The sequence below is a fragment of the Symphodus melops genome (assembly GCF_947650265.1).
Source record: "Symphodus melops genome assembly, chromosome: 16".
Taxonomy (NCBI): domain Eukaryota; kingdom Metazoa; phylum Chordata; class Actinopteri; order Labriformes; family Labridae; genus Symphodus; species Symphodus melops.
In genome coordinates, this window is record NC_136706.1 from 10,993,031 (window position 1) to 11,017,104 (window position 24,074).

At 40.5% G+C, this 24,074-nt stretch overlaps 1 protein-coding gene across 5 annotated transcripts in view; it reads left to right on the plus strand.

The window, feature by feature from the left end:
- rabgap1 (RAB GTPase activating protein 1) overlaps positions 1-17,888 on the plus strand; it is a 67,743-nt gene extending 49,855 nt beyond the window's left edge. For 3 of the 5 annotated variants that reach the window (XM_079364257.1, XM_079364254.1, XM_079364256.1), the window contains 7 exons: positions 2,831-2,926; positions 4,392-4,502; positions 4,834-4,938; positions 6,107-6,190; positions 11,592-11,663; positions 13,737-13,937; positions 14,986-17,888. In XM_079364257.1, coding sequence (XP_079220383.1) covers positions 2,831-2,926; positions 4,392-4,502; positions 4,834-4,938; positions 6,107-6,190; positions 11,592-11,663; positions 13,737-13,937; positions 14,986-15,108 — 792 coding nt within the window. In that variant the 3' untranslated portion in view covers positions 15,109-17,888. The remainder of the gene's footprint in view (positions 1-2,830; positions 2,927-4,391; positions 4,503-4,833; positions 4,939-6,106; positions 6,191-11,591; positions 11,664-13,736; positions 13,938-14,985) is intronic. The other 2 variants (XM_079364255.1, XM_079364258.1) reach the window with 1 other exon arrangement.
- The last annotated feature ends 6,186 nt before the right edge of the window (positions 17,889-24,074 follow it).

The window sequence follows — 24,074 nt, forward strand, 5'->3', positions numbered from 1 at the left end:
GCCCTTTTTTTAAACAGGATTTAGATTGAGGATTATTTTTATTACATGTTTTCATAATAGTTTTGATTTATAAACCGGTGGCTAAGATCCAACAGACTGATCCTTGACCCTTTGAATCGTTGACTCCATCCCTATTGTGTAATACAAATAAACCGATAGAGGCAGACAGGATTGTTCTGAGTCTGATGGAAAACGAGATTTTGTAGTATTCAGTATGAATTTACGTTTAACTACCGTACAATACATTAATACTGATGAGTGTGCGTGTGAAATGTAGTTGTTGCATCGGCAGGTAAAGGTATGTGACAATTTGTGAAACAATTCAGGAAGAAAAAGTGTTAATAAATCATGAGAAGATGTCAGGGTCAGATGAAGGTCATTTAGGATCTCTCGGTGTGTAGCTGTTAGACCGTCTTTATCTTTTAGTCTTTCATCCTTTTGACTCCTTAAGCTAATATATGCAAACTTCGCATTTATTTTCAATCCACATCATGAACGTGGGCAGGGTTCTTTTGTTAACCAGTTTGTATTAGTCGCCGTGTCCTTATGTCTAGATTATACGTCATACATTTCCATCTCGAGCACAAGTATTAGCATACAGTAATGTGAGCTGTGGCTCAGTGGTAGAGCGGGTCGTCTCTAAACCAGACACTCAAGAGTTGAATCTCCAACTCCTGCAGGCAAATCACTAACCCCTAAAATGATCCCGCTGCATCATCGTTAGTGTATGAATGTATATGAATGGATTAGTTATTACTGATGGATAATTCCCATAGCAGCCTCTGCCATCAGTGTGACTGGTTCAGTGTGACCTACTCTTGGAGCCGTCAGAAGACTAGAAAAGCGCTACACAAGCTTAAGTTCATTTACCATCAGCAATGGCAAAGTTTTTATGAGATTTTTTTCTTTGGTTCAGATGAACTGAAACAGAGAGAGCATTTTGTCTTAAAAGATTCTTCCCTTCACTTTCTTCAAGGAAAAAAACACAACACTGATGCCACTTCACAGACGTTTCACTTATTTATAATTGATCCAAGACTTGTAAGATGAGAAATATTTCATGTGTTAAAATGATGAGTGTACTTGAGAGAGCTCTGGTTGCTGTATGTTTCTGAACGCCACTCTTGAGTTGTAACTTCTGGAGACCCAGCTGTCTGTCATGGCTGTGAGAGAAAGCAGGAATGAATAAAGCACAACAGAAGAGGAGAAGCATGAGGCAACACCTGCCCTGAATGACCTCTTTTCTTTTTTTCTCCCTGCACCCTGTCTCCCACTGAAAGACCTGACGGTGCAACCCAATACACTTTAGGAAGCATACTAAACACACACAGGTGGAGACACACTTAGAACAGAACATGGCCATGCTGACCCAGTTCTGCCAACCTCATTAGGTAAAATCATTAGGTAGAGCCCGCCATATCTATATATGGTATATCTGTCAGCTGATGTTATCAGGCTTACAGGTGTTGATGCATGTAAGCGTCCACTCATTTTAAATGTTGGCTAAATGTATCATGTGTGAACAGTGCTTTGGTTGATTCAGTCATGGTGTCATTACCTAGTTTATCCAGTAGAGGGCATCACAACTCTGTCATTTACAGTACTCTCAGCACTGTCTGCAGCAAATATCAGATCACCCCAGTTTAGCAGACAGTATCTACAGTGTATTTACATTTGACAGTGAATAAACATTTTAGACATTTATAAACGAACCTGAGTTTAAGAAAGAAGCTTTTTTTGTTTTTAGTCAAATCAAAAAAAAAAAAGTGTATTTACATTTAAATTCAAATCTTCAACATTTTAGCCTCTATTTGGTAATCAGTGAATGTTCTCCCTTATCTGTTATATTAAACCGTAATAATGAACTGAAGATTATAACAAGCACATGTAGCAAAGCACCCAAAGACGACACATTGATGTTGCAGCTGTAACCAGATTCCATTTAAATCCCCAGAACGGACAAACAAGTCTTAGTGCGACACAGAGCTGATCTCCCTTCATGCAGAGAATCGGGCACAGTGTTCATTTCATGGTGGCTGTTTCTTTAAAAAAGTGCTGTGTGAGGCTAACAGGGCCTGTTGATGACATTAACTAAAAGGTGTGTGTGTGAGCCTTAAATGTAGACATGAATGAGACTGTAAATGTGTCGCTGCTCGGGTTGTGTTGGGATAAAAACACTGAACCTGTGTACAAAACATTCAGTTTGTTTCTTTCAGAATAAAAGTAACAGACGTGTTTTAGCGGCTGAAGTGTGTAATGGATTAAACCATTATATCCATTATTGTATTCCAGTGTTACTTCATCAGCACTCAGAGTTCACTGACGTACTCATAATGCTTTCAGGGACAATTCAGCCCCTTTCATCTACTTTTTTTTTTTTTTTTTTTTTTTACGAGCTGATAACAAAATGCTGTCATGGTGGATTGGTGCGTAACATTAGCTTTACATTTTATAATAAATCTCAGAGTTCAGTAAATACATGTGACAGAAAATACTCTTGGCTTACGTTTCCCAGCCGAACCTCCCTGTCAGGCAGGAAGAAACAGTGGCAGACTGAGCCTGTAATCTTTTCAAATGCTCCTCTTAATTTCATTCTAATGCTGGACTAAACTAAAGAACTGTAAAGGCCAGCAAAGCTTATAAATCATGTGTCCTTGTTTACAAAAGGATTGGAAAGACTTTCTCTCTTTCTGGCAGATACCTTCCTCGCAGCAGCCCACAGACTATTATTGTTGTTCATTTTCTCCTCTCATCCTCTTTGTAATTGTTGGTGTTATTCTCCATGTGTGTAACATTAGTTTTTGTGTGTGTGTGTGCTCTCTTTGCCCAGCAGATCAGCCAGAAGAAGCTGAAGAAATTTGAGAAGGAGTACCACACGATAAGGGAGCAGCAGGAACAGCAGGAGGCCCCCATCGAGAGATACGAGGTACTCACGAGCACACGGTCTTCACAGACACACTTTATGGAGTAAATGACATGTGTATGAACTCTATATTAAATTAGATCTCCTTTCAAAATCAACCGTACTAAAACCAAGAACATCCGTGTTGTTGTTCTGCTTCACAAAGTAGACCAACTAATAAAGGCACACAATCACTTTTGTGGTTATTGATGTTTATTGTAGATACTGTAGATGAACTGTTGTAGTGTAGAAAACAAATTGTGTTACTCTGTTACTCTTACACAGCAGAACGTAGCCTCCATCTTTATTATAGGACCTTGGCAGTCCTTGTTTGTAAAAGAAAAACTACATGGCTGCAAAAAAGCCATTAATTGTACACGCCATAAGTCATCTCAAGGGGAACGAGATGGTGGTGTACAGAACAAGATCATCAGTTACAGTGACCAGGCTTCTCTGCTCGCCATTTAAAAGTCTTCTGACGAGCAAATACACTTTTTTATAGATGAGGTGTGTTTTCACGCAGTCGCCATTTAATTTAAAGAGAAGTGGATGTGCAAGACTGCAGTCCGATTTTTTGGCTCGCATTATGTTCAGATGCTGGAACATGTTGAGATGATCTCGTTTACAGTTTTGTACTTTGGGCTACATTTAAATGCTTTTAACTATCTCTAATGTGCCCGTCTTATTATAGCTTAGCATTAGAGCATTAAAAGTGACTTCTCATTCAGCAGACTAAGACTCGTTTTGACAGCATAAAAAGTGAGTGAGTGAATTGAATGGGCCTTGTATAAGGTCACCAAGCAGGACAGTTGGTAAAATGAGCAAAGTCTTCCTTTCATATTTTAACCCCTTCATCTCGTAATCTCACGGGAAAATATTAGACGTAAATGTTGGACTTTGCATAGTTACACCTCCCCAGTCACACCCTGATGTGCCGCTATGTAAAGTGTCCATCTGTGTAAACTAATCAATTCATACACGTTCATCCGCCGCTGACAAAAACGGCGAGAGCAACTTAAGGTGAAGTTGCTCTCGCTCGAGAACACGGCAGACATGTGGCTGCAGGACCCGGGGATCAAACACAGCCACCCACTTCTTGCTTCAGATGTCTGTTTGCTGTTAACAGGTTATGTCCTGTTAAACATTACAACAACAACCGACTGTGTAATTACGCTCTCACCTGATCTGAGTTAACTGTTGCCCCCGCACACTCTCAGCCTTTATGTGGCTGTGTTGCTCAACCAACTCCTCAGCCAGAGAAGACGACGTGCTTTCACATTCATGATTAACTCTTTTCTCTGTTATATTTTCACTTTCCTTCCTCTTTCACGCTCTCACACTTCCCTCACTTCTATCTTTTCTTTTCTCCGTCCTACTCTTTTGCTCGTTTCTCCCGGTCTTTAATTGTATACATTTCCTCTTCCGGCTTTCTTCCTCCTTTATTCTCCTCCTCCTTCTTCTAAATTTTCTCTCTTCCTCTTTCCTCTAGCGGGAGAACCGTCGATTGCAGGAGGCGAACATGCGTCTGGAGCAGGAAAATGACGACCTGGCACATGAACTCGTCAGCAGCAAGATCGCCCTGCGCAAAGACCTTGACAACGTGAGACAACGATGGGGGATTATTTGTACGGGATTGTCTGAGCTCGTTTGCGTAGAAATGAAAATGTTGGATGGTTGCTTTTCTTCGATGAGCACGGTGGTTGGTCACGTGGCAATAATTGTGCAAGAGCTGACACAGTGTGAGTCAAAGCAACAAAAACATGCATGAAGGCAAAACCTACACAGCGAAACAGTCACAATCATTAGTTATAGGACGGGCTTTGGATAAAGAAAGTTAGAGAGGAAACTGTTCTGTTTAGAATGTAGCACAAGACTTACTTTCAATGACCTCATAAATATTGGGTTATTTGGTGTCTGTGTGTGTGATTCAGGCTGAGGAGAAGGCGGACGCCCTGAATAAAGAGTTACTGCTGACCAAACAGAAGCTGGTGGACTCCGAGGACGAGAAGAGACGACTGGAGGAAGAGTCTGCACAGGTCAGAGCCACTTTTCATCCTGATGTCTTTATTTTAGTCATCAGTCCTGCCTGCTGTTCTTCAAACCTCCTGTGGGCCCCGCAGGGGTAACAGATAGCAGGACGGCTCAGCGCTATAGCGTCACAAATTCTCCGGTGAAGGAAACCTTTTAGAATTATTGTGGAGGAAAAACACGTCTTAAATCTCGCTCCGTGTGGGTCAAAAGGGAGATTAGGAAGAAGTTTGCAATATTAATGTGACAGGCTGTGACTGAGCGGTCTATATTATGGTCAGAGCTAAGAGGCTGCAGGTTTTCTATCAAACCAAACACTGCAGCACATACAAGTTCTCCAGCTTTAGATACACTGGGTTGAAAAAAATAAATAAATTGTGAAGCAGGTTATCTGTACTGGTTTTATTGTTTCAAAACTTGATTTATAAAAACTCTTATCCTGGCTACTGGCCTGAGCTCGGAAAATCAGAGTAAGAGTTAACTCTGTTTTTATTTTACCAAGGTACAAAACAAACATGTATGGCAATGTAAGTGTGAGCAAACCTTAACAAAACAGACTGACAGTGATTGATTTCGCCTGGTGCCTCCTTCAGGCTGAACTGCCCACTTAATGTTTACAGACAGATCAATGTTTAAAAAAAAAAAAGTTTCAACCAATCCCCTAAAGTCTCTTCCTTTGTTCGTTCACCTTTGAACGTCCAATATGTCTCCAGACGACTCTATAATTATTCTGTCTTTTCTCCATCTGTGTTTTTTTCAAAGAGCGTAGTGATTGGTTTTCGACATGTCTGTCCATAACAGAACATAAAGTCTGAACAGTTTCAAGGCATTTCTGTCACTTCTTGTACTCTCCATGTTCAAACCTCAAATGTGAATGGATGTCAGCTCGTCATCTTTCATGTTGATATCTGGTGGGTTCAGAGAAGAATCCCATGTGTGTTCAGTGCTGTCCTCCAACTGTCTCCTTGTCTTGTTGAGTGTGTGAGCTGTGGCTCTGAGTGATTTATGTGCCGGCGTAGAGGTCGTGAGGAGAGCCTGACTTTGCCCTGAGCTTCAGGTCTGCCAATACCCCTCTCTGTCTTCTTCACATGTCACACAGTCTCCGGGGCCACCGCTGCTGTCCTTGGTATGTGCCCTGTAACATCCTGACTCTTAACCATGCGTTTGTGTCAACAGCTGAAGGAGATGTGCAGGCGAGAGCTGGATAAGTCTGAATCAGAGATAAAGAAGAACGGCTCCATCATTGGAGAATATAAGCAGGTATGTACTGAATGTCTTTGTTGGGTTTCTTTCCACATACATCACCAAAAACCTTCTCATTAGAAGGTTTGTTCCTCGACTTTCACCCTGTGTGGAGGATGGTTGTTAAGTGTGGCTCTTCCTCACGAGCACATTTTAGAGAAGTGAAACGTCCAGCTGTGGCAGATTGTCACAGTGTTTGTGCTTTTTAGTTGTTTTTATGTTTATGTCATTTAATCTATAAACATTCCCCTGTACTTTGTCATTCTGAAACACGCGGGTGAACATTTATTGCTCTTTCTCAAGTGTGTGGAGACGACGCAAGCTTGTGATTCTCGTTTTTCTTTTATATCTTCAACATTTTGATCACACTCCGTTTAAAACGGTTTCATTCAAATAAGTCAGTTCATTGTCGTAAAAACACAGTATCATAAACAAAGTCTCAACAGACCGTACTGCTTATTTATTTTTGTTTTCTTCTCACAGAAAAAAAAGCAAGTATCAGTCTCATGGTTAAATAAAAAGACAACATGGCCTAAAAAATGTAGAGCCTGATAAAGTACACATGTCATGAATAAAAGGTTAGAAAACCTAATAGGAACAGTGAGTCAGTTAACCTCGTGTATTAGGACCTCCAATAGCAAGCTCTCTAGAAAGTCTCGAGCGAGTTACCAGTCCATATTGAGCTGTAAGGTCTGAATTATAGCGAGGAGCAGGGCCAATATAGGCCTTAAAGATAATCAATAACACCCTTCAATCAATCCTCGAGCCTGCTGGAAGCCGCTCTAAAGAGGCGAGAGAAGATGGAGACCTATCTTCTGCTTCGGTTTGAAAGGCTGCTCAGTTCAGCCACAGTTCCTTTTAACGCAGAAGGAAAGTTAGCCGACACTTCTTGTGTCTTCTCCTACATGTAGCTTAGGTTTGAACGGATCAGACGCTTTAGAATGAGAGCTGCAGAGAGAGCTGCTCGTTGATCTGGAAGATGACGCTGTGCCAGTTCAAGATGCAAATGAATATCAAAGAGGGACAGGCAGTATCAGTCGTCAAAGTTCCACGTTTAGAGAGGAAAAGAACTCAAGAGTATCAGCTCATATTGTTTGAGATTCATTCATTTATACACAACACAAATTAAATCGTGAGTACATAATTAAAACCAATGTATTCTCCTGTCATATATCTTGTGTATTTTAATATGGCCAATCAGGTGTTATCGTTATATATATGTGTGTGTGTGTGCGTGTGTGTGTGTGTATACACACGCACACACACACACACACACACACACTGTATATATTATGTTTCTTTAGCTTGTCATTTATTTTGTGATTGTTTATTGTAAACTAGTTTGATCGTTTTCCAGCAAACAAACATACATGTAAAACTACAACAACATACAATCCTGTCAGCCCTCACCCTCCTCTGACACCAGAAACACTGGACAGTTGAGAAAAGTACTGTCATGCTTACAATAGCCCAGGCTATTATTGACTTCACTCTATGAAATGACCTGTATTTGGGTCAGATGGCTTTAACTTATTTTTAAACAAAAAACCAGGGATCTAAAGTTTGAGCTGAAAATCGTGATCAGTCAATTCAAAGGTGTGTCAAGGTTCACAAAAATTAATCGCAATTATATGGTGAGCATCAGCAGCTGTAGAGCAAGATTTTGAAATTGAAGCCTTTTAAATCTGAGATGTAGAAGCATTTTAGCTCCCCTAAGACAGAAAATGAAAGATGTGACAAATAATGCAAGGAGACGGAGAACTACACAAACGGCACGACCAACATGATGCAGCATCTAATCGACAGCACAACGAGAAGTTCCGATCACGTCCCCTTGTTGAGAGATTTTACAGCCCTTAGTGGAATCTGTCTCAGTCATCAGTCGTCTGATTTTGAAGAATAAATCGTGACTTGTGCGTCATCAGAGTCTCCATATCAGACAAGAAATGCAGAGCTTTCCCGTCTCAGGGGAAAATGAGGGCGAAATGCATGACCATTTAAAAAGACTATCAGGTTTCTAATGATACAAAGCTTAATGTAAAGTGAAGTATCCCTTTAATAAGAAATGGAAGCATTATGGAGAAAATGTGCACAGCATTGCAAAGTCAAGCTATTGCATGGATTGATGTAAAGTTTAATCTAGTTTCACTATTGTACTGCTGGATTCATTGTCCAGTTTTGCACAGCTGAAAACTTAATAACAAAAAAATGATGGCTTAATAAATAATAAAGGAGAACAATGTGTGTTCGTGTGTATTTAACGTGCCCTATCGTGACCTCTGGACATTTAAAGAGATAGTCCTTAATCTTCTTTGTTGAACTTCTCTGTTCTTCCCTCCGCTTTCCTTATTTGGCTCTTCTTTTAAAATCGAAGTCATCACTGTGGCAAGGGTTGCCATAATTGTTGGAAGATAATATTAGAGCAATCTGATTTCACCAGTCATCAAGTCCGTGAAGCAGAACCATCTAATTTTAATTTAACGTACCGTCCCTGAGCTGAACTCTGAGCTCGTGATGACTAAGCTTGAGAGCGTATTTTTGAGTTCCTGTCTCTCTGAATTCTTCTTACGGCGAATTTCATCCCCTCAGATCTCATCCTGTCACTTAGTGCTTAAATATAAACCTATCCAGATCAAGTATTATTACCATCAGGGCAGAGGCATTATGTAACAATCCAGTACCTATGTCTCCGGTGGGCGCAACAGAAATAGCAAAAGGACTGATTTAGAAACAGATCTTAGCTTCACCTGAGTCTAAAAATACTGACAGCGGAGAGAAATTGACAGCCAATATGAAACAGATAAAAAGAGCTTTCATGAAGGCGAGCGGAGCCGATGGTTCAGAGTGTGTTTTTGCATTCGTGTTTTGGATGAAAGCCGCCTTCAAATTGTCAGAATGCAGTGGAGAACTGTGCCGAGCAGTGTAAAGTGCGAAAATGGGGGCTTTGACAAAAATAGTTTGTTTTTGTGACAGGAAGAAGGGGGTGATAGATGTAGAGAGAGAGAGAGAGAGGGAGAAAACAAACAGTGGAGGAGCGAGCGGGAGGGAGGACAGCACAATTGAAGCCTGTGGGATTGACAAGTCGAGGAATGCCCCGAAATAACCTGCATTGTTTTCCATCCACCAGATAACTCTGATGATTCTTCAAATACCATCTCCATATTCCAGTCACTCTGAATGCCAAGTTATTTTTTTTAATTTTATTATTGGCTTCGAGCCAAGATAGCTTTGTGTGCTAATTGCCCCTCCACCTCACAAGGACAGAGAAGCGTCTGTTGGAGTGGAAGCTAAAAGCGGTGTGGAGTGCCGTAGAGGAATACCCGCTGAACGAGTGGAGGCAGTAGAGATGCACTCAGGCGAGCCGGCGCACGTCTCTTAGGCCTTGTTAGCGTCGGATTTGTTTTATATCTTTACCGTTTTAGAAACATCTCACCCCGGACACCAAATTATTCTGAACATTTTGGGTTTGCAACCAAACTCTCTGCTAAATATACTGCTGACAAGCACACAATGCTTTCCAGAGACAGTAAAGTCACAGTGATGAATTATTGTACCAAACTGTCTAAAAAGAAGCATAAAGAGTAAAAAATAGCCCATGGGTCTCATGCCTGATCTGTCAGAAATGTTCAGACACCTTTTTCCTCCAAACAATGGTTTAACAATTGTTTTAGCTGCGGCTTTGAATTATCCTGAATAATTGAATATTTGAAAATGGCAGGTTTTCCTCAGCTGGTTTAAAAAAAAAAACAACGTAGCTTTTACTGCAAATTTCGCTGGCACATTAGTCACGGAGTATGAAATGTTAAGACATGAAGGCCTAGTTTTAATTTATGCAATGAGGTTCAGCTAAGGAGTCTACGTTTGCTACGTCACAATGAGTTCTGCAGATCAGTCGATTAGGACAGTTTTATATTCGTTAGCAGTTCAAGCGAGTGGGGAAAAATGCAGAATTTAGGAAGATTTGTTGATCAATATTCATCAATACAAATGTTCTTATGCAATATGTAAAACATTTCTTTACCAAATGTTAATGGAAATGAATAGTGTGAAGGAGTTTAAGGAAGCAATATAATGACTAACAGCTTGCTTATAGATGGTCCAGCTATAGTGATTGGGGACTGAAATCAAACTGTCCTCTTCACCTTATACCTCTCAGCTCTTATATTAAAATAAAATGTGAAGTTAAATCAAAACAGACTGAAGCCAGTAAAGCGTTGCTTAACATTGTTTAGACACGTTGAGTAGTGATGAAGGGAGGACAGAGATGGGTGGGGTAACGGCACATCCAGAGCAAATGAAGGAGAGGACGATGGGAGGAAAAGATTAAAGACACGTAGGAGGAGAAGATGCATATCTGCCTGGCTAAAGATACACAGATAGATCTGTTTAGATTGATCTCTTCAGGAGGAGGTGGAGATGTACAGTAAATGCAACAGGGGAATCAGAGATATGCAGAAAGCTGATAGAGAGCTGCAGAGTGTGTCTGCAGAGAGGTGGGATGACCCGATGTTCCTGTTAGGATGACTCATGTGACATTGATCGCTCTGTTCATCGAGTGTGTGTGTGTGTGTGTGTGTGTGAGTGAGAGAAAGAGAGAGAGTTTGTGTGTCTGTCAGCATGTTTCCAGCTCTAAAGGTGTACTACTGCAGGAGAACAGAAAGACACCGTGTATATTCTGTATGGCAGCATGCACATGTGTTTACATCCTGTGAGACCTCGCTGGAAAAAACAGCACCTTATGACATCACTAATAGACTTAACAGAACGAGTAAGAGGATGAAGACTCAAGGTTGTGCACATTGGCGTGTTAAGAGGAGACGGATTAAAAAAAAAGAAAACAAAACATTCAAGAGGTTGTCTCACTTCGTGGAATGCACTCCAACAAGAAGAAAACAGATGTGATTTATATTTAACGTTTTTACATCCGGCCTCAGACTGTTTCATTTAGACCCACAGGGGGATAATATGTCCTCCTTAAAGCCATGATGTGATCAGAATTTTCTGTATATCTAAAAGGAAGCCGAAGTTGTCCTTCTTATTCATTTTTCTGATCCGGTCAGTGAACAATTCTTTGACGAAATATAATTGTCACCTTCAAACTTTAAACTTTGCGAGAGAAAATGTCAACAGAGGCTGACACTGACACAGCAGCTGAGGTAACAGGCCTTTCAAATAAACATGGAAAATGTTGAAAATGCTTCCTGACGTGGTATCGTAATGAGGCCTCAGTGTGCCAATCAGTCGGTGTACATCACTCCTTACTGTGAGTTTGACGAACACGCTGACGCTCCGTGCATTACGCGTCTTCTTAAATGTGCTCAACTCAAAAACCCTTTGGGAGATAAATACTGACAAAACTGACATCAGTCTTGAGTGGACAAACCTTTTGTATAACTTTCTCCTCCTCTGCTTCTTCCAGATCTGCTCGCAGCTGAGCGAACGGCTGGAGAAACAACAGACGGCCAACCGAGGAGAGCTGGAGAAAATCAGGGTGAGCTTCACGAACCTGCTGAGAAGCCTTTTTATTTTTTACAGAGCTGCTCTGTTAGCTTCAGATGTATGAACATAAATGTGTGTGTCTTAATTCAACTCCAGCTCTAAGGATTCTGGATTATTCCCAGCGATCAAGGGTTGGACTAGTTTGCCTGTTACCATTCATTCTGAACACACATAGAAGACAGTTTATATTAATCAACAGTTTTTAATCTCTCACCACCTGAAGCTATCTTGACGTGTCATCATCCCGACTTAAGATATTCAAGAAGAATGAGGAGTTAGTGTGGTGAGCCAGGTGTCTGACTTCCAGCACGTGCGCTCCTGGCTCCTAAACTGTTTGTTTAGACTGTAGCTGGGAGATCGGCCATTTTGGCAGAGAACTCAGTCAGGGCTGCCTGAAGGACTCACTAAAGGACACACTAAAGGTTTACTGCACCAAGGACAAGTCGTGGAAAAAGATGTAGTAGGGCTTCTGTGTGTGTGTGTGTGTGTGTGTGTGTGTGTGTGTGTGTGTGTGTGTGTGTGTGTGTGTGTGTGTGTGTGTGTGTGTGTGTGTGTGTGTGTGTGTGTGTGTGTGTGTGTGTGTGTGTGTGTGTGTGTGTGTGTGTGTGTGTGTGTGTGTGTGTCTACATGACTATCATTTCATGGGTTCTTCTGAGCTTTCTCTTTCATTAATTCTTTGATAATGGTGCAGCGGATGCAATAACTGTCAGCAGAGCAATTATAACTGTTGTGAAGAAACTGTGAATGCAGTGAGTAATATGATATATGAAATTGCACGTTCAAAAAGTCATCATTAAAGTTGTTGTAATAATATACCGACACAGATAAATTGAGGAGTGAATGAATGTCGGCTGGAGCACTGGGCTGCTTCGTAAACACTCTCCTCCACTCTGCTGCGACGAGTCCAGAAATGTTTGGTATTATTACGACTCAGCTTTGACAGATTTATCCAAATAAAATATTTTAATGAAACCTTTATTTGGAGGGACGTATTGAAACGTTGCAAAGGAAGACGGCTGTGGCTGGGACAGCAGGACTCTCATTGGGCTCAGCCTGGTAACAGTACCTGACCTGAGGATGTTGTTTAGCAGGCTGGTCTGTCTCCAATAATAGTTCTTCACATATTAGGGCAGCCAAAAAAAAAAAAAAACCCTCTCTGACTAAAGCCAGCAGAAGAGGGGAAGAATAGATGGCTTGTGGACAACACTAATGAGCTGCAACGCTCCACTAGCTTAATAGAACACCGTCGACTCTCAACATGTAAAAAAAAAAAACCTCTTCACATTCAGAATGACATAACTGGAGAAATTTGCATTTAGTTCAGACACACATTTACTGTTGTCATCTTCTGCTCATGACTTTTTTTTTTTTATTCTTGCTCTTTCTTTGTCATATTTTTAGTAAAAGCTTCTAAAACTGCTTCAGCAAAGGAAAGTCGAGGTGTCTGCAAAACGTCCAGCTCAAATGATCAGACGCTTTGTTCCTCTTTAGCGTCGGAGTGGTTGCTTGGAGAAACTGTGCTCTGAATGGGATGTACAGTAGTTGTTTATGTGATGTAGAAAAGAAAAAAACCGTGGTAGGTAAAAAGCAGAGGTGGGGGGAACACATCATCAACAATGTAACTCTGTTAAATAACAAAGACTCTGATATCAGTCAATCACTTCATTCCTTTTATATTTCATGTCAAGACACTGATCCTCAAAGTGCTTTGTGTGAGTAGAAGACCAAAAATGCACTTTTACAAGTCCAAGTCTATGTGTAAGTTATAAAGTGTAAATTATTACATCAAGGACAGGAAATGAGTTTTTCTTTTCAGTGACACCTGGTTGGCCTTGCACATTTTTTCCCCCACTTTCTTCAGAGAAAGTCATTAACGGTTCCTTGCTGTGAGTGAAGGAGAGCTCAGTTGTTAATGTGGGTCGTTATTTTGAAGGATTTTAGTCCAGGTCATCAGATTTCATCTATTCGACCTGACATCTCTTTGCTTATGTGGGGAGGGGGGAAATCAATTATCACCCATGTTTTCCACTTACATTTTCTCCCTCTCCTCTTTCATCCGTTCTAGTCAAAAGTGGAAGGATGTGAGAAGTGCAGCAGCCTTTTCAACAAAGAGGGTCGCGTGCGGGCCGCTGTGACCTCGGCGCCCGCTGGCGGGGCGGAGGAGACGGATGAGGAGAAGGAGGGTTTGAAGAACCAGCTGAGGGAGATGGAGCTGGAGCTAGCCCAGACCAAACTGCAGCTGGTGGAGGCTGAGTGCAAAATCCAGGTGACCTGAAACTAACTGCACACACCTTTCTCATCCCGCTCTCTTTCTCACCCATCCGATGCAGCTTTAGAAAATCATGAATGGTCCCTTGGCTGATTTAATATGCTTTGAAATATGCTAGCTCTGATTCCATCACAGGTCATCTGGCTAATGAAGATGCCAGACCTCAGAGTCAGAATGAGTCTCGTGCACTTGGCTTTGTTGTAGGGACACATTAAATGTTGCTCAGACATCCATTTAGAGGCTAACACTGTTGTCTTTATATAAAGTCTGAGAAGTCTAATATATGAACTTGAGCATGGATCATTTCCTGTCAGTGTGTGAGAGGATTTAATACACCCATTTCATTACAGCTAGCGACTGTGTCTGTCTGCCTGTGCGTGTGTGTGCGTGTGCGCAAACAGTTTGTTAGGAGGTGATATATTTTTTCTCAACCTTTGAGGAGCAGCAGAGGCATAAAATCATAGCAAACATGTTGCCATTAACGAGATTAGTTAAAGCAATTTGGAGAGTTATTGGTGAGCATGACTAAATTAGTGAATGATTGAAGACACTGCAGGTTGTGAAACAGCACGAAGCTGCAATAGTAAAACAAGAGAGCAGTCATGTTAGAGTGCGGGCTGTTTTCTTTCATGTTGAAACAAACAGCTAGCATGCTGGGATTCAGTGAGTTAGCATCACTTTTTTTTTTTTTTTTACTACTTTATAATTGTAGTCAGTCTCCATTATGTTTGTAGTACATTTGCTCAATCACCATATTTCTCCAGTGAACCACTGAGCCACTTCCTGGTTAGTGCTTCGAGTCTATTGAAGGATCAGAGGCCGCAGGGAGCTGCACGAGGCAGCGCTGATCTCAGAGAGTGTGTGTGTGTGTGCGTGTGTATGTGTGTGTTTAATTAAAAAAGTCAACAAAGTTTGCCGCTCTCATTGTAACATTTTCAGGAAGCTCCCTGGAAATCAGGCATACAACATCAACCAGAAGATGAAAAATGTCAAGTCTCTGGACTTATGGTTGCCATAACAACAGTTTACTCGTTTATTTTCTCAGGATCTGGAGCACCACCTGGGTCTGGCTCTGAACGAAGTGCAGGCCGCCAAGAAGACTTGGTTCAACCGAACGCTGAGCTCCATCAAGACTGTCACAGGGACCCAGGGAAAGGAGACCACCTAACCTGAGAAACCCATCGGCCAGTTTTACCCCCGGTCGTACCTGGAGTTCACACACTGAAACCTCCGGACATCTAACCTAAGCCAGCGGGGCCAAGACTCTAACTCAAACACTGACCGTTAAATCCCAGGATGACCATAACTACAAACTGTGTTTGTCTTCTTCAAAAAGTCCTGATGTTTCCTCGATCTAATCAGCGCCATTTATTTCTTCTCGTCTCCGACCCCGATGACTACAGCGGCCTGTGCTGATGAGAAGGGGTTGAAAAAAAAAGACACAGTGGAAGTACAACCGTACCACTTTCCCCCAGAGGAACGATGTGCTTCCACTGGTCACAGAAAGTAAAAAGAAGCTTCATTTATCTCTGTCTTTGTACTGCTGATGTTAAAGCCCCCGCAGAAGGAAGGTAGGACATCTGAACTGTGTCTGTCCTGACGGGATAGAGAAGAAAACACTCCGTCCTTCCTTACTTTTCTGCGCGCTGCCCTCTAAACTACTGGCACAAACCGACCAGTCTCTGTACAACGTTTGTTTTAGGTACGAGAGCTAATAGACGCCTTTTCAAAACTGAGCTTTTTCTAATTTACGTTGAACAATACCTTTTTTTTTTCTGTTTCTGTTCATGAATGTGCTTATGTAAAGAGGATACGTGTGTGTACGTGTGCATGTTTTCTTGTTTTGTGTTGACTGTGAGAGAGTGTCAAAATGTGAATGAATGCATAAATAACTGAAGTAACGTCCACGTGTGTGTATAGAGGAAAGAAGAGGAGAGCGTTTGGAAGTCCAAGGGAAAGAAAAAAGCACTAAGGTTCTGAGTGTGTGTGTGTGTGTGTGTGTGTGTGTGTGTGTGTGTGTGCATGCATGTAAGGGAATTATTCTTTGTCGTCTCCTTTCATGTTCAAATGTGTGTATACGAATGATGCTAAAGAAAAGCTTGCTGACAAAGCCTTGATTTAGAGGTCGATGATGATGATGATGATGATGATGATGATGATGATGAAACTATTCGATATGAAGAGAATTATTTACAGTAGGGGGTGTGAAAGCATTAAAGCTGTCGTGATTTACAATTTTTCCCCACTGAAAACATGCCTGAGGTTTGTTTGGTTTGGATCCCCCCCCCTCCTCCTCCAGCACAAAAAACTTAATAAGCTCCAAACTGCACAAACCTCTGCATGTGTCGGTGTACGCATGTAAGGAGGACACTGTCGAACCCCAGAGTGGTGCAACGCTTGTTACAAACCATAAACACACTCGTAGGTGCAGGACGAAATGGAAAACACAAATGCACAACAGTGGAATTACTGCTGCACATGAACACATCATTAAAAACCTCGAGCCCCCCCCCCCCTTCTCCCTCCTGGCGCCAGTTTCTCTGCAGCCTTTGACTTTTGGCAGGGTCTCATTTAATACCGTTTACAGGGAGCCTTGTGTTGTGTCAACTTTTCACGGTCCACTGTGACGTTTAGGAGTTCCTTCACTACTACAAACAGATACACACTGAAATACACTTCTGCTACTTAAAAAGGCAGGTCCCGAACAAACACTGCAGCGGCCACTTTATTAGAAGCACCTGCAAGTTTAAGCAGCCACCTACAGTATGTCCTTCAACAGTGCAGACATGGTTGACCAAAACCAAAACCAAACAAGATGGTGTCCAAAATACTGAACTGATGGCTTCAGAACCTGCAAGCTAATTGAGTAATGTAGCATTACGGTTCCTGTTGTCATGTGATTAGGGTTCTCTTCAGCCTTCGGCTTCTTTAAAGTCAGCGGACCGCCTCAGACTACAACAGCATTCTGTCTGTCCAGCTTCATCTCTTCCTGTCTGCTCGGTAAAGTGCACATCACTTAAAGAAGGATCCAGCAACATGTCATAAAGTCGTGTTGTTTTTTTTCTCCCCGGCTGCCTGCACTCAACCGTAGCAGAGCGCCTTAGGAATGAGGTTCAACAGAATAACCAGAGAACGAAACTGTCTGAAAATAATTGATCATTGAATTCGTGTGGAGCCCACTGGAGTGAAACCACGTCGACATTTGATAACTGTATGCCTTAAATACATTTTTAAAAACCTGGTGTTACACAGTTCATGTAAGGGCAGAACAGTCGCGCTCGTAAAACACTCTAAAGTGTAACTGCACCAAACATTTGGATCAGTATCAGCAGAGGGGTCAAACTTGTATGTGTTGTAAATCAGTCCAGAGGGGATCCCGGGTTATAAAAAGTGCTTACTTGTGTTTCCATTTCCAGCTGAGTAAAAAGGGGGTTCAAATATATACCACTTAATTCATACTACTCGTCACATTAGACTGTAAGAGAGACAAACTGAAACATCTCTTTGAGTCACTCTCAATAAAACTGTTGCTGTAAATTGCATCAAACTTGAAGGTTGAATCTGATTGGCTGGAATCCACTTGTTAGGTACAGTAGGGGTCTAAGGCCTCTCTAAAGGCACTGGTTTGTAAATAACAGACATGAAGACAGGATCATTGAGTTTTTGTTCATGATTTTTCTACTCTGTAACTATAACTAATGTTGCCTACTTGTACCTACCTACCTGCTGCCGCGCTACAGTTTAATCCATGACGACGTTTTATGTTTTTAATGTTCATATTTTGCTCTGAGCTTCTCAGTCAGACTGCTGTTTGGTTTATTAAATGCCAAAACGTAGCTTTATCATCCAACAGGAAAAACATTATCAATGTGTGGGAATTGTAATAGTGTAGGATGCATTGTGTATACTTCATGAATTTCAATATAAAGATATCAACACAGGAATGCATTTGCCTGTCTCTTTGATGTGTTCTTTTATTTTGAATATTACAGGAAATGAAAACTCTAGCTATATTCTCTCTTCTCTTCTTTTTATCTTTTCATTTTTAGTTTGTAAAATCACAGGCATTTTTTATTAGAATGTTTTTACAAAGAGGGATTGATTTACTTAAATGACAATGACTGATGGAAGTCGTAAGGGCTTTAATTATGAAACATGTCAAGAAATGACATCACAGTGAAGTACAGTACTTGTTGATCTGTGAACAAAGTACTCTAAACTGCAACATACAAAACACATGCAAATACCTGCACAGTTTAGTGCACCATAATTTAATAAATTGCAAATGTTTTTAAAAGCCCTAAATTGCGTTCTTTTTCTTTTTCTTTTAAGTATTATGAAACTTATTGTTGGTTAATGGAAGAAAATGAAAAAATCACTAAGAGCTCCATTTTCTGATGTGAATTTGAACTACTTTGTGACATTTGGAATAATCTAATAATCAGGTAATCTTTACCTGAATAAAAGTCTATAGATGAAAAGATCTTGCTTTAAAACAATTGTATAAACAAGATTACAAGAGCCCTCATGCCAGATTCCAGTCCTCAGTGACACCACTCTGCTGAAACACCACAAAAGTGTGTGCTCCAGGCTTAAACCTTTTTAAGCCATTTTCAATTTGATCAGCCGCTATAGGTTCATTTATTCTATTTAATCATCAAGAAAAGCAAGATGTGCAGAGTAGATGTTTCAGGATTCACCTGAAAAAATGTGTAATGAGATCTAAATTACATGCAACACATTTTTGGTGAGTTAATCTCCACAAGTCAAGAGATATTACCAGATGTGAACATCTTAATTGACAGTTAGAATTTAAAAACAAATAGCCTTATTTTAACTCCTGGTTACGCCTCATAGCTCAAGATGCCCCAAAATATCTCCTCAAGTAGTCGTTTAGAATTCAAAACATGACCTGACTCTGCTGTCTAACAAAAACACTGAATCACTTTAAACAGGACTGGATGACAGCCCGTGTTGCTTTTGAGGCATCTCCACCTGTCACCTGAAATCTTAAAAAGGTTTTTAAAGTTATTTACTTGACAGCGTTTCGCATCTTTATTCATTTCCTGAGTATAACAACTGCTGTATTCTTCTTTCCTGTATCCTGACTAACGTTTCATAACGCAGCTGAAGAGTAGAAGAAGATTAAAGAGGCTCTGGCTCATCTTTTGGGAACACTTCTCTGGACATCTGAGAGTTTTGAACATGAAATGAACCCATTTTCTTCGTGCTAATTATGTCTCATGAAAACAACTTCTATCTGTCAGCCAATTGAGCGAGTTGTTTCCCTGGAGCTGGATGAATATCTCTTCATAGCTTCTACTCTGGTTCTGGTTCAAAGTTCCCCCTCAGAAATCATCCATAACATATGGTCGCACTGTTATCTGTGTCAGGAAGAAGCTATTTTCACCTTGGCCTGAGTGTATAAAATACAGTGTGCTCTGATTGTGCTGAGGGGTCTCATATATCATTTTACACTGTTAATCAGTGACTGCAGGCCCATCAAATTATCACCTTTAGTAATGTCGGCCGTTGGGATTTTGGCTCTGCATGTGCCACCATAGCTACAGATTGCAGAGCAGCAGGCGTGACGAGTTTGAAAGCGGGTACCTGCAGCAGCTGGAGGTAACAAGCGTCAGCATTATGCAACAAGCCTGACACCTTCCCCTCCCTCCTCTTCCTGTCCTGTGTTAGAGAGCTAAAAATACAGCTAGCAAGGCAGCAACAGAGAGAGAGAAAAAAAAAAAAGTAAAACAGGAATGCTGATGGGACGGGCGTCTTCAGTTGCTGCTCGGCTCTTCGTTAGTGATTTGTGAGACAGGGATGAAACCCGGTGTGTGAGGGGCAGTGTGGGTCTATTTTGACCCCAGAGGCTCCCAACAACCTTCTGAACTCATCGTCACCTGATCCCTCAAGTCATCTCATGCTACTTTGGCTGCCAGTAAATTAAACAAGTGTAACAGCTGATGTAAAAAAAAAAAAGGGCCCACATAACCTTGTGCTGCCATATTAGTAGTCTGTGATCGACAAAGAAAGTTGTATCCTTACAAGCTAAATAGTATTTGTCAATGTTTTGAACATAGACTGCTGTGAATGTAGCCGCTGTGTCATCACTATTTAAAGCATTAGATTCAGCCTTTTGGCAGTTAACCATGTCTCTTATGTTTGTGTGTTCTTTTCCCATCTTTTTTAGGACACAACTCCATTTTGAAAGCTGTGAGTGAAGTTTGTACCGTTCCGTTAACATGTTCAATGTTTCTGACAAGTTTGGCCAGCTTTTAGATCCAGCCTCAAGCGTCCAATCAAGGAGCTGTACATTTGGCTCTTCTTGGATTACTATGTGTCTGTCCTTGAGGTTGCCACTGTTTTTTAAACTTAACAAACTAATAATCAGAAAATCTATCCGAACTCTTGTCCTGTTATGATGTATATTTCATGTTGATTTTAAAATACAGAATATTTTATCCTTTTACTGTCACACACTGCTTGTTTTTGATTATTGACACATACATGAATTGAATTTGCACATTGAATCTTGTCCCTGTTATCTCATTCGTTTAGGAGAAATGGCGATGAAGAAGTGCCTCTAACTATTCAAAAAAGATTTAAGTGTAAGTGGGCGGCTCAGTTGGTCGAGCCGGTTGTCTCTCAGCCATAAGGTCAGGGGTTCGTAAGGTCAATTGCTCCCGCTGCTTTGTCGGCAGTGTGTGTGCCGTATGTACACACAAGCCCTATGTAAAAGTGCTTTAAGAAGTCAGAAGACTAGAAAAGCTCTATACAAGCTCAAGTCTATTTAAAAAAACAAAAAAGAACACCTTTCTCTACAGGTCTAAGTACTTCCTCTCATTTTCCTTCAAATACACTCGTGATTATAAGTAGTGTGAAAAATGGCAAAAAAATTCCTCTCTGATGTGTTCAAATTGATTTTTTATATGGAATAGACCTTGATTTTATATATTTCCATCACAGGTAGCACTATCAAAAGAGCATCTTTTTATTTTTCTGATATAGTACACTGTGTGTGTGTGTGTTAGAGTAAGTCACAAGATAAGTTACATTATCTTGGTTATGTCACACTTTGAACATTAATGGAATAATTGAACATATCTTTGTCTTATTTTTAAATGTTTTAAATCATTGACTGCATATTTGTTTGTGACTTATAATTACATTCATATTTGAATAAACACATCATTGCATAAGTGCTTTAAATATACCAGTAGACTTGTATTGATGTCCATTAACTTTCTACAAACCTCAAGATACTTCATTACAGCAGTCAGTGCTTTCAACAATTAAAGCCAAATTATCTCGACATCAAATTCTATATGATGCCTTGTAAAAAAATAATCAGTGTAGATTTGTTGAGGAAAAAAGAGGTCGACAGGCATTTTTACTAATGGTTTTAAACATTACAGAGGAGAGAAGATGCCAGCACTCGCTTTGAGTGTTTGATTCCCTGCAGCTGAATATTATGATTCTTCTGAAACAAATCAGTCCCACCGCTGATTCGTAATTATTCTTAAGAGTTAAATTGGAGTTGATTACAAACAAAATATACTCACGTTCAGTGATTCATACAACAAAAGATCAAAAGAAAACATATCAGCTTTGTGAAAGCAACAACGTGTGTTTCATCAATCATTCGGGTTCATCTTCACTCCCACTGTTTGAGGTTTCCACCTGAAATATTTCAGCCAAAGCTGCCCTTTATGTGAATAGTTTGTTTAAGTATACTACATCAAAACAGGAGGAGAATCCAAGTCTGACCCACTCTGGGATCAACCCAGGATCCATATAAGATCCTCTCCTGTTTTGAGCCTGACGTCTTTAATTTTTCCATTTCTTCAGTAAATACACAAATGCTGACGATGCAGTGTTGTGTCTCCATTCAAATAAAAGAAAAGGGAAGTTAAGAACTTAACAAAACGTTTTGAAACGATTTATATTCTCATTTTTTAAGTATCTTCAGTGCATGATTCTCTTAGTTGTTATCCTGAAATGACCTCCCTAAAAACTATATCAGACCTTTACTGCCATCAACTGATATCACTGAACAGATTTTTTACCAGTCGCCTCATTTAAAAAACCAACCAAGAGTTTTTCTAACATGTAAAGCAACACAGGAGTTACTCCAAATAATGACAAACAGCCATAATTGAGAGAGGCAGATTTAGTTTATAGGCATTATTAAATCTTCACCACATGAAGCTCTCAATAAACAGGCCCCAATGACGGGTGTCAGGAGGGAAGGACTCGGTCCTGTCAAATTACTCTGATTTGTGAGTATTTTACAGCTTCCTGTTACCAGCTGAAATATAACACAGGTCATCCTGAGAAGCTGTCAGCCATCCAAGGTCATATATTACTCTTCTGTGAATGTGGACCATGCATCAAGATGCCTCTGGGATTCGGTGTCTTATTAGTTTTCCAGATTAGTGTGTACATAACTGTGAGATCAGAGACGGTGAGGAGAGGCACACAGCCACGTTATATCATCAGACCATGATCTGATATTTCTGCTTGTTCGTTTCTCATCATGGACTAATTTCTACAAATTCCACAGAATTAATCCTCCTCGACTTCACGCTTTCTTGGCACTTCAAGCGCTTTATTGTCTGAAAAACAAACAAACAACAAAACCTTGAGGATTGTTATTGTTGTATTTCATATCTATAATACCCATGGTTGTTGATGTGTAAAATTAGAATAACATAACAGATGTTTCGACACTTCTACCTTTATTTAGAAGGAAGGGAAGCTTTCAGCATACTTTTGGTTGAAAAAAAAAAAGCAAAGCAGCAACATTTGATACATTAAACAATCCATATCTTTTCAGTGGAGTCATTGATCTGGATAACTGTCATCTGGAGAGTTTAATCCTCGTCTTCTTCTTCTTGTTTGCTTTTTCTTGGATGAATTCCCGTCTTTTTCTCCGTGCATAAACATACTCATTGGATTTCAGGATGATTGGCGGCAGTGGCTGTTTGCTGCTGGTGTTGACTGTTGATGCCACTGAATACTCCGACTCAGCCGTCAGCAGAGCTGCTCTTAATGTGACTGACAGCTCGGGGTGCTGAACAGCAATGTGCTGAAAGTCTTCTTAGGCAAACTTGCCAATTACCACTCATAACCTTGAATGTGTGATTATAGTTTGACATAATGACGCAAGAATTATCACTCCGAGATGTCAAGTGTGGCAAACTTAAGTCGGAACTAATACAATCAACAATCATTTGCCAAGTGCCATACTAAACCACATATATTGTGATCAAAATGACATTTTCAAATGGTGCAACTTAAACACAAGTAAAATGTCAGGAATCTCTCGAATTTGAACCGTAATAGCGATCTGTTAGCCTAATTGAAAATTGTATATGTCCACTACTTTGTTTTATCACCAAACACCTGTAAATGGTTTACATTCTTACTAGTCTCAGACACAACTTAAGTTAGGCTCTGGAAGTTGAATCTGATTAGTACCAATTGAATTACATAGACATCAGTACCAGCCAACACCAAATCAATTATCACATCCCATCAATACACTGACTGTAGTACTGGTATTAATATTGGAAAAATTCTATTTAGTCCAAGTAGCATCACAAGAGGCTGAGGCTCAGTTGGTAGAGTCGTCGTCTCTCAACTGGAAGGCCGGAGATTCGATCTCCAGCTCCTGCAACAACATGTCCAATGTGTTCTTGGGCAGGACACGAAACGCTGCTGCTGCTTTATCAGCAGAGTATGACAGTGTATGAATGGATTAGTTACTTCTGCTGGTCTCACTACGTCCAAATGTTTTTTTTAAAAAGTGCTAAATAAATAAAGACTTCACACGTCATCAATGTGACTGTGTCTGACTTACGATGTAGAAGCACTTTGAGTTGTCAGAATACTAGAAAAGTGTTGTATAAGCTAAAGTCCGTATAAACAAGGTAAACTAAGGTGCGAGTCACATCAACTAAACTTCAGTTTGTCAACATTATCATTTTGATCACGTGAGTATGCTAACATTAGCACATTGCGCTAATAGCCATAGTGTTAGTGGACTCAATATCAGGATGCATTTCATTTTGAAGCTTTCTTTTTGGATATTTTCAGCCATAAAACATCACCTTTCTTTGTGTTTCACAA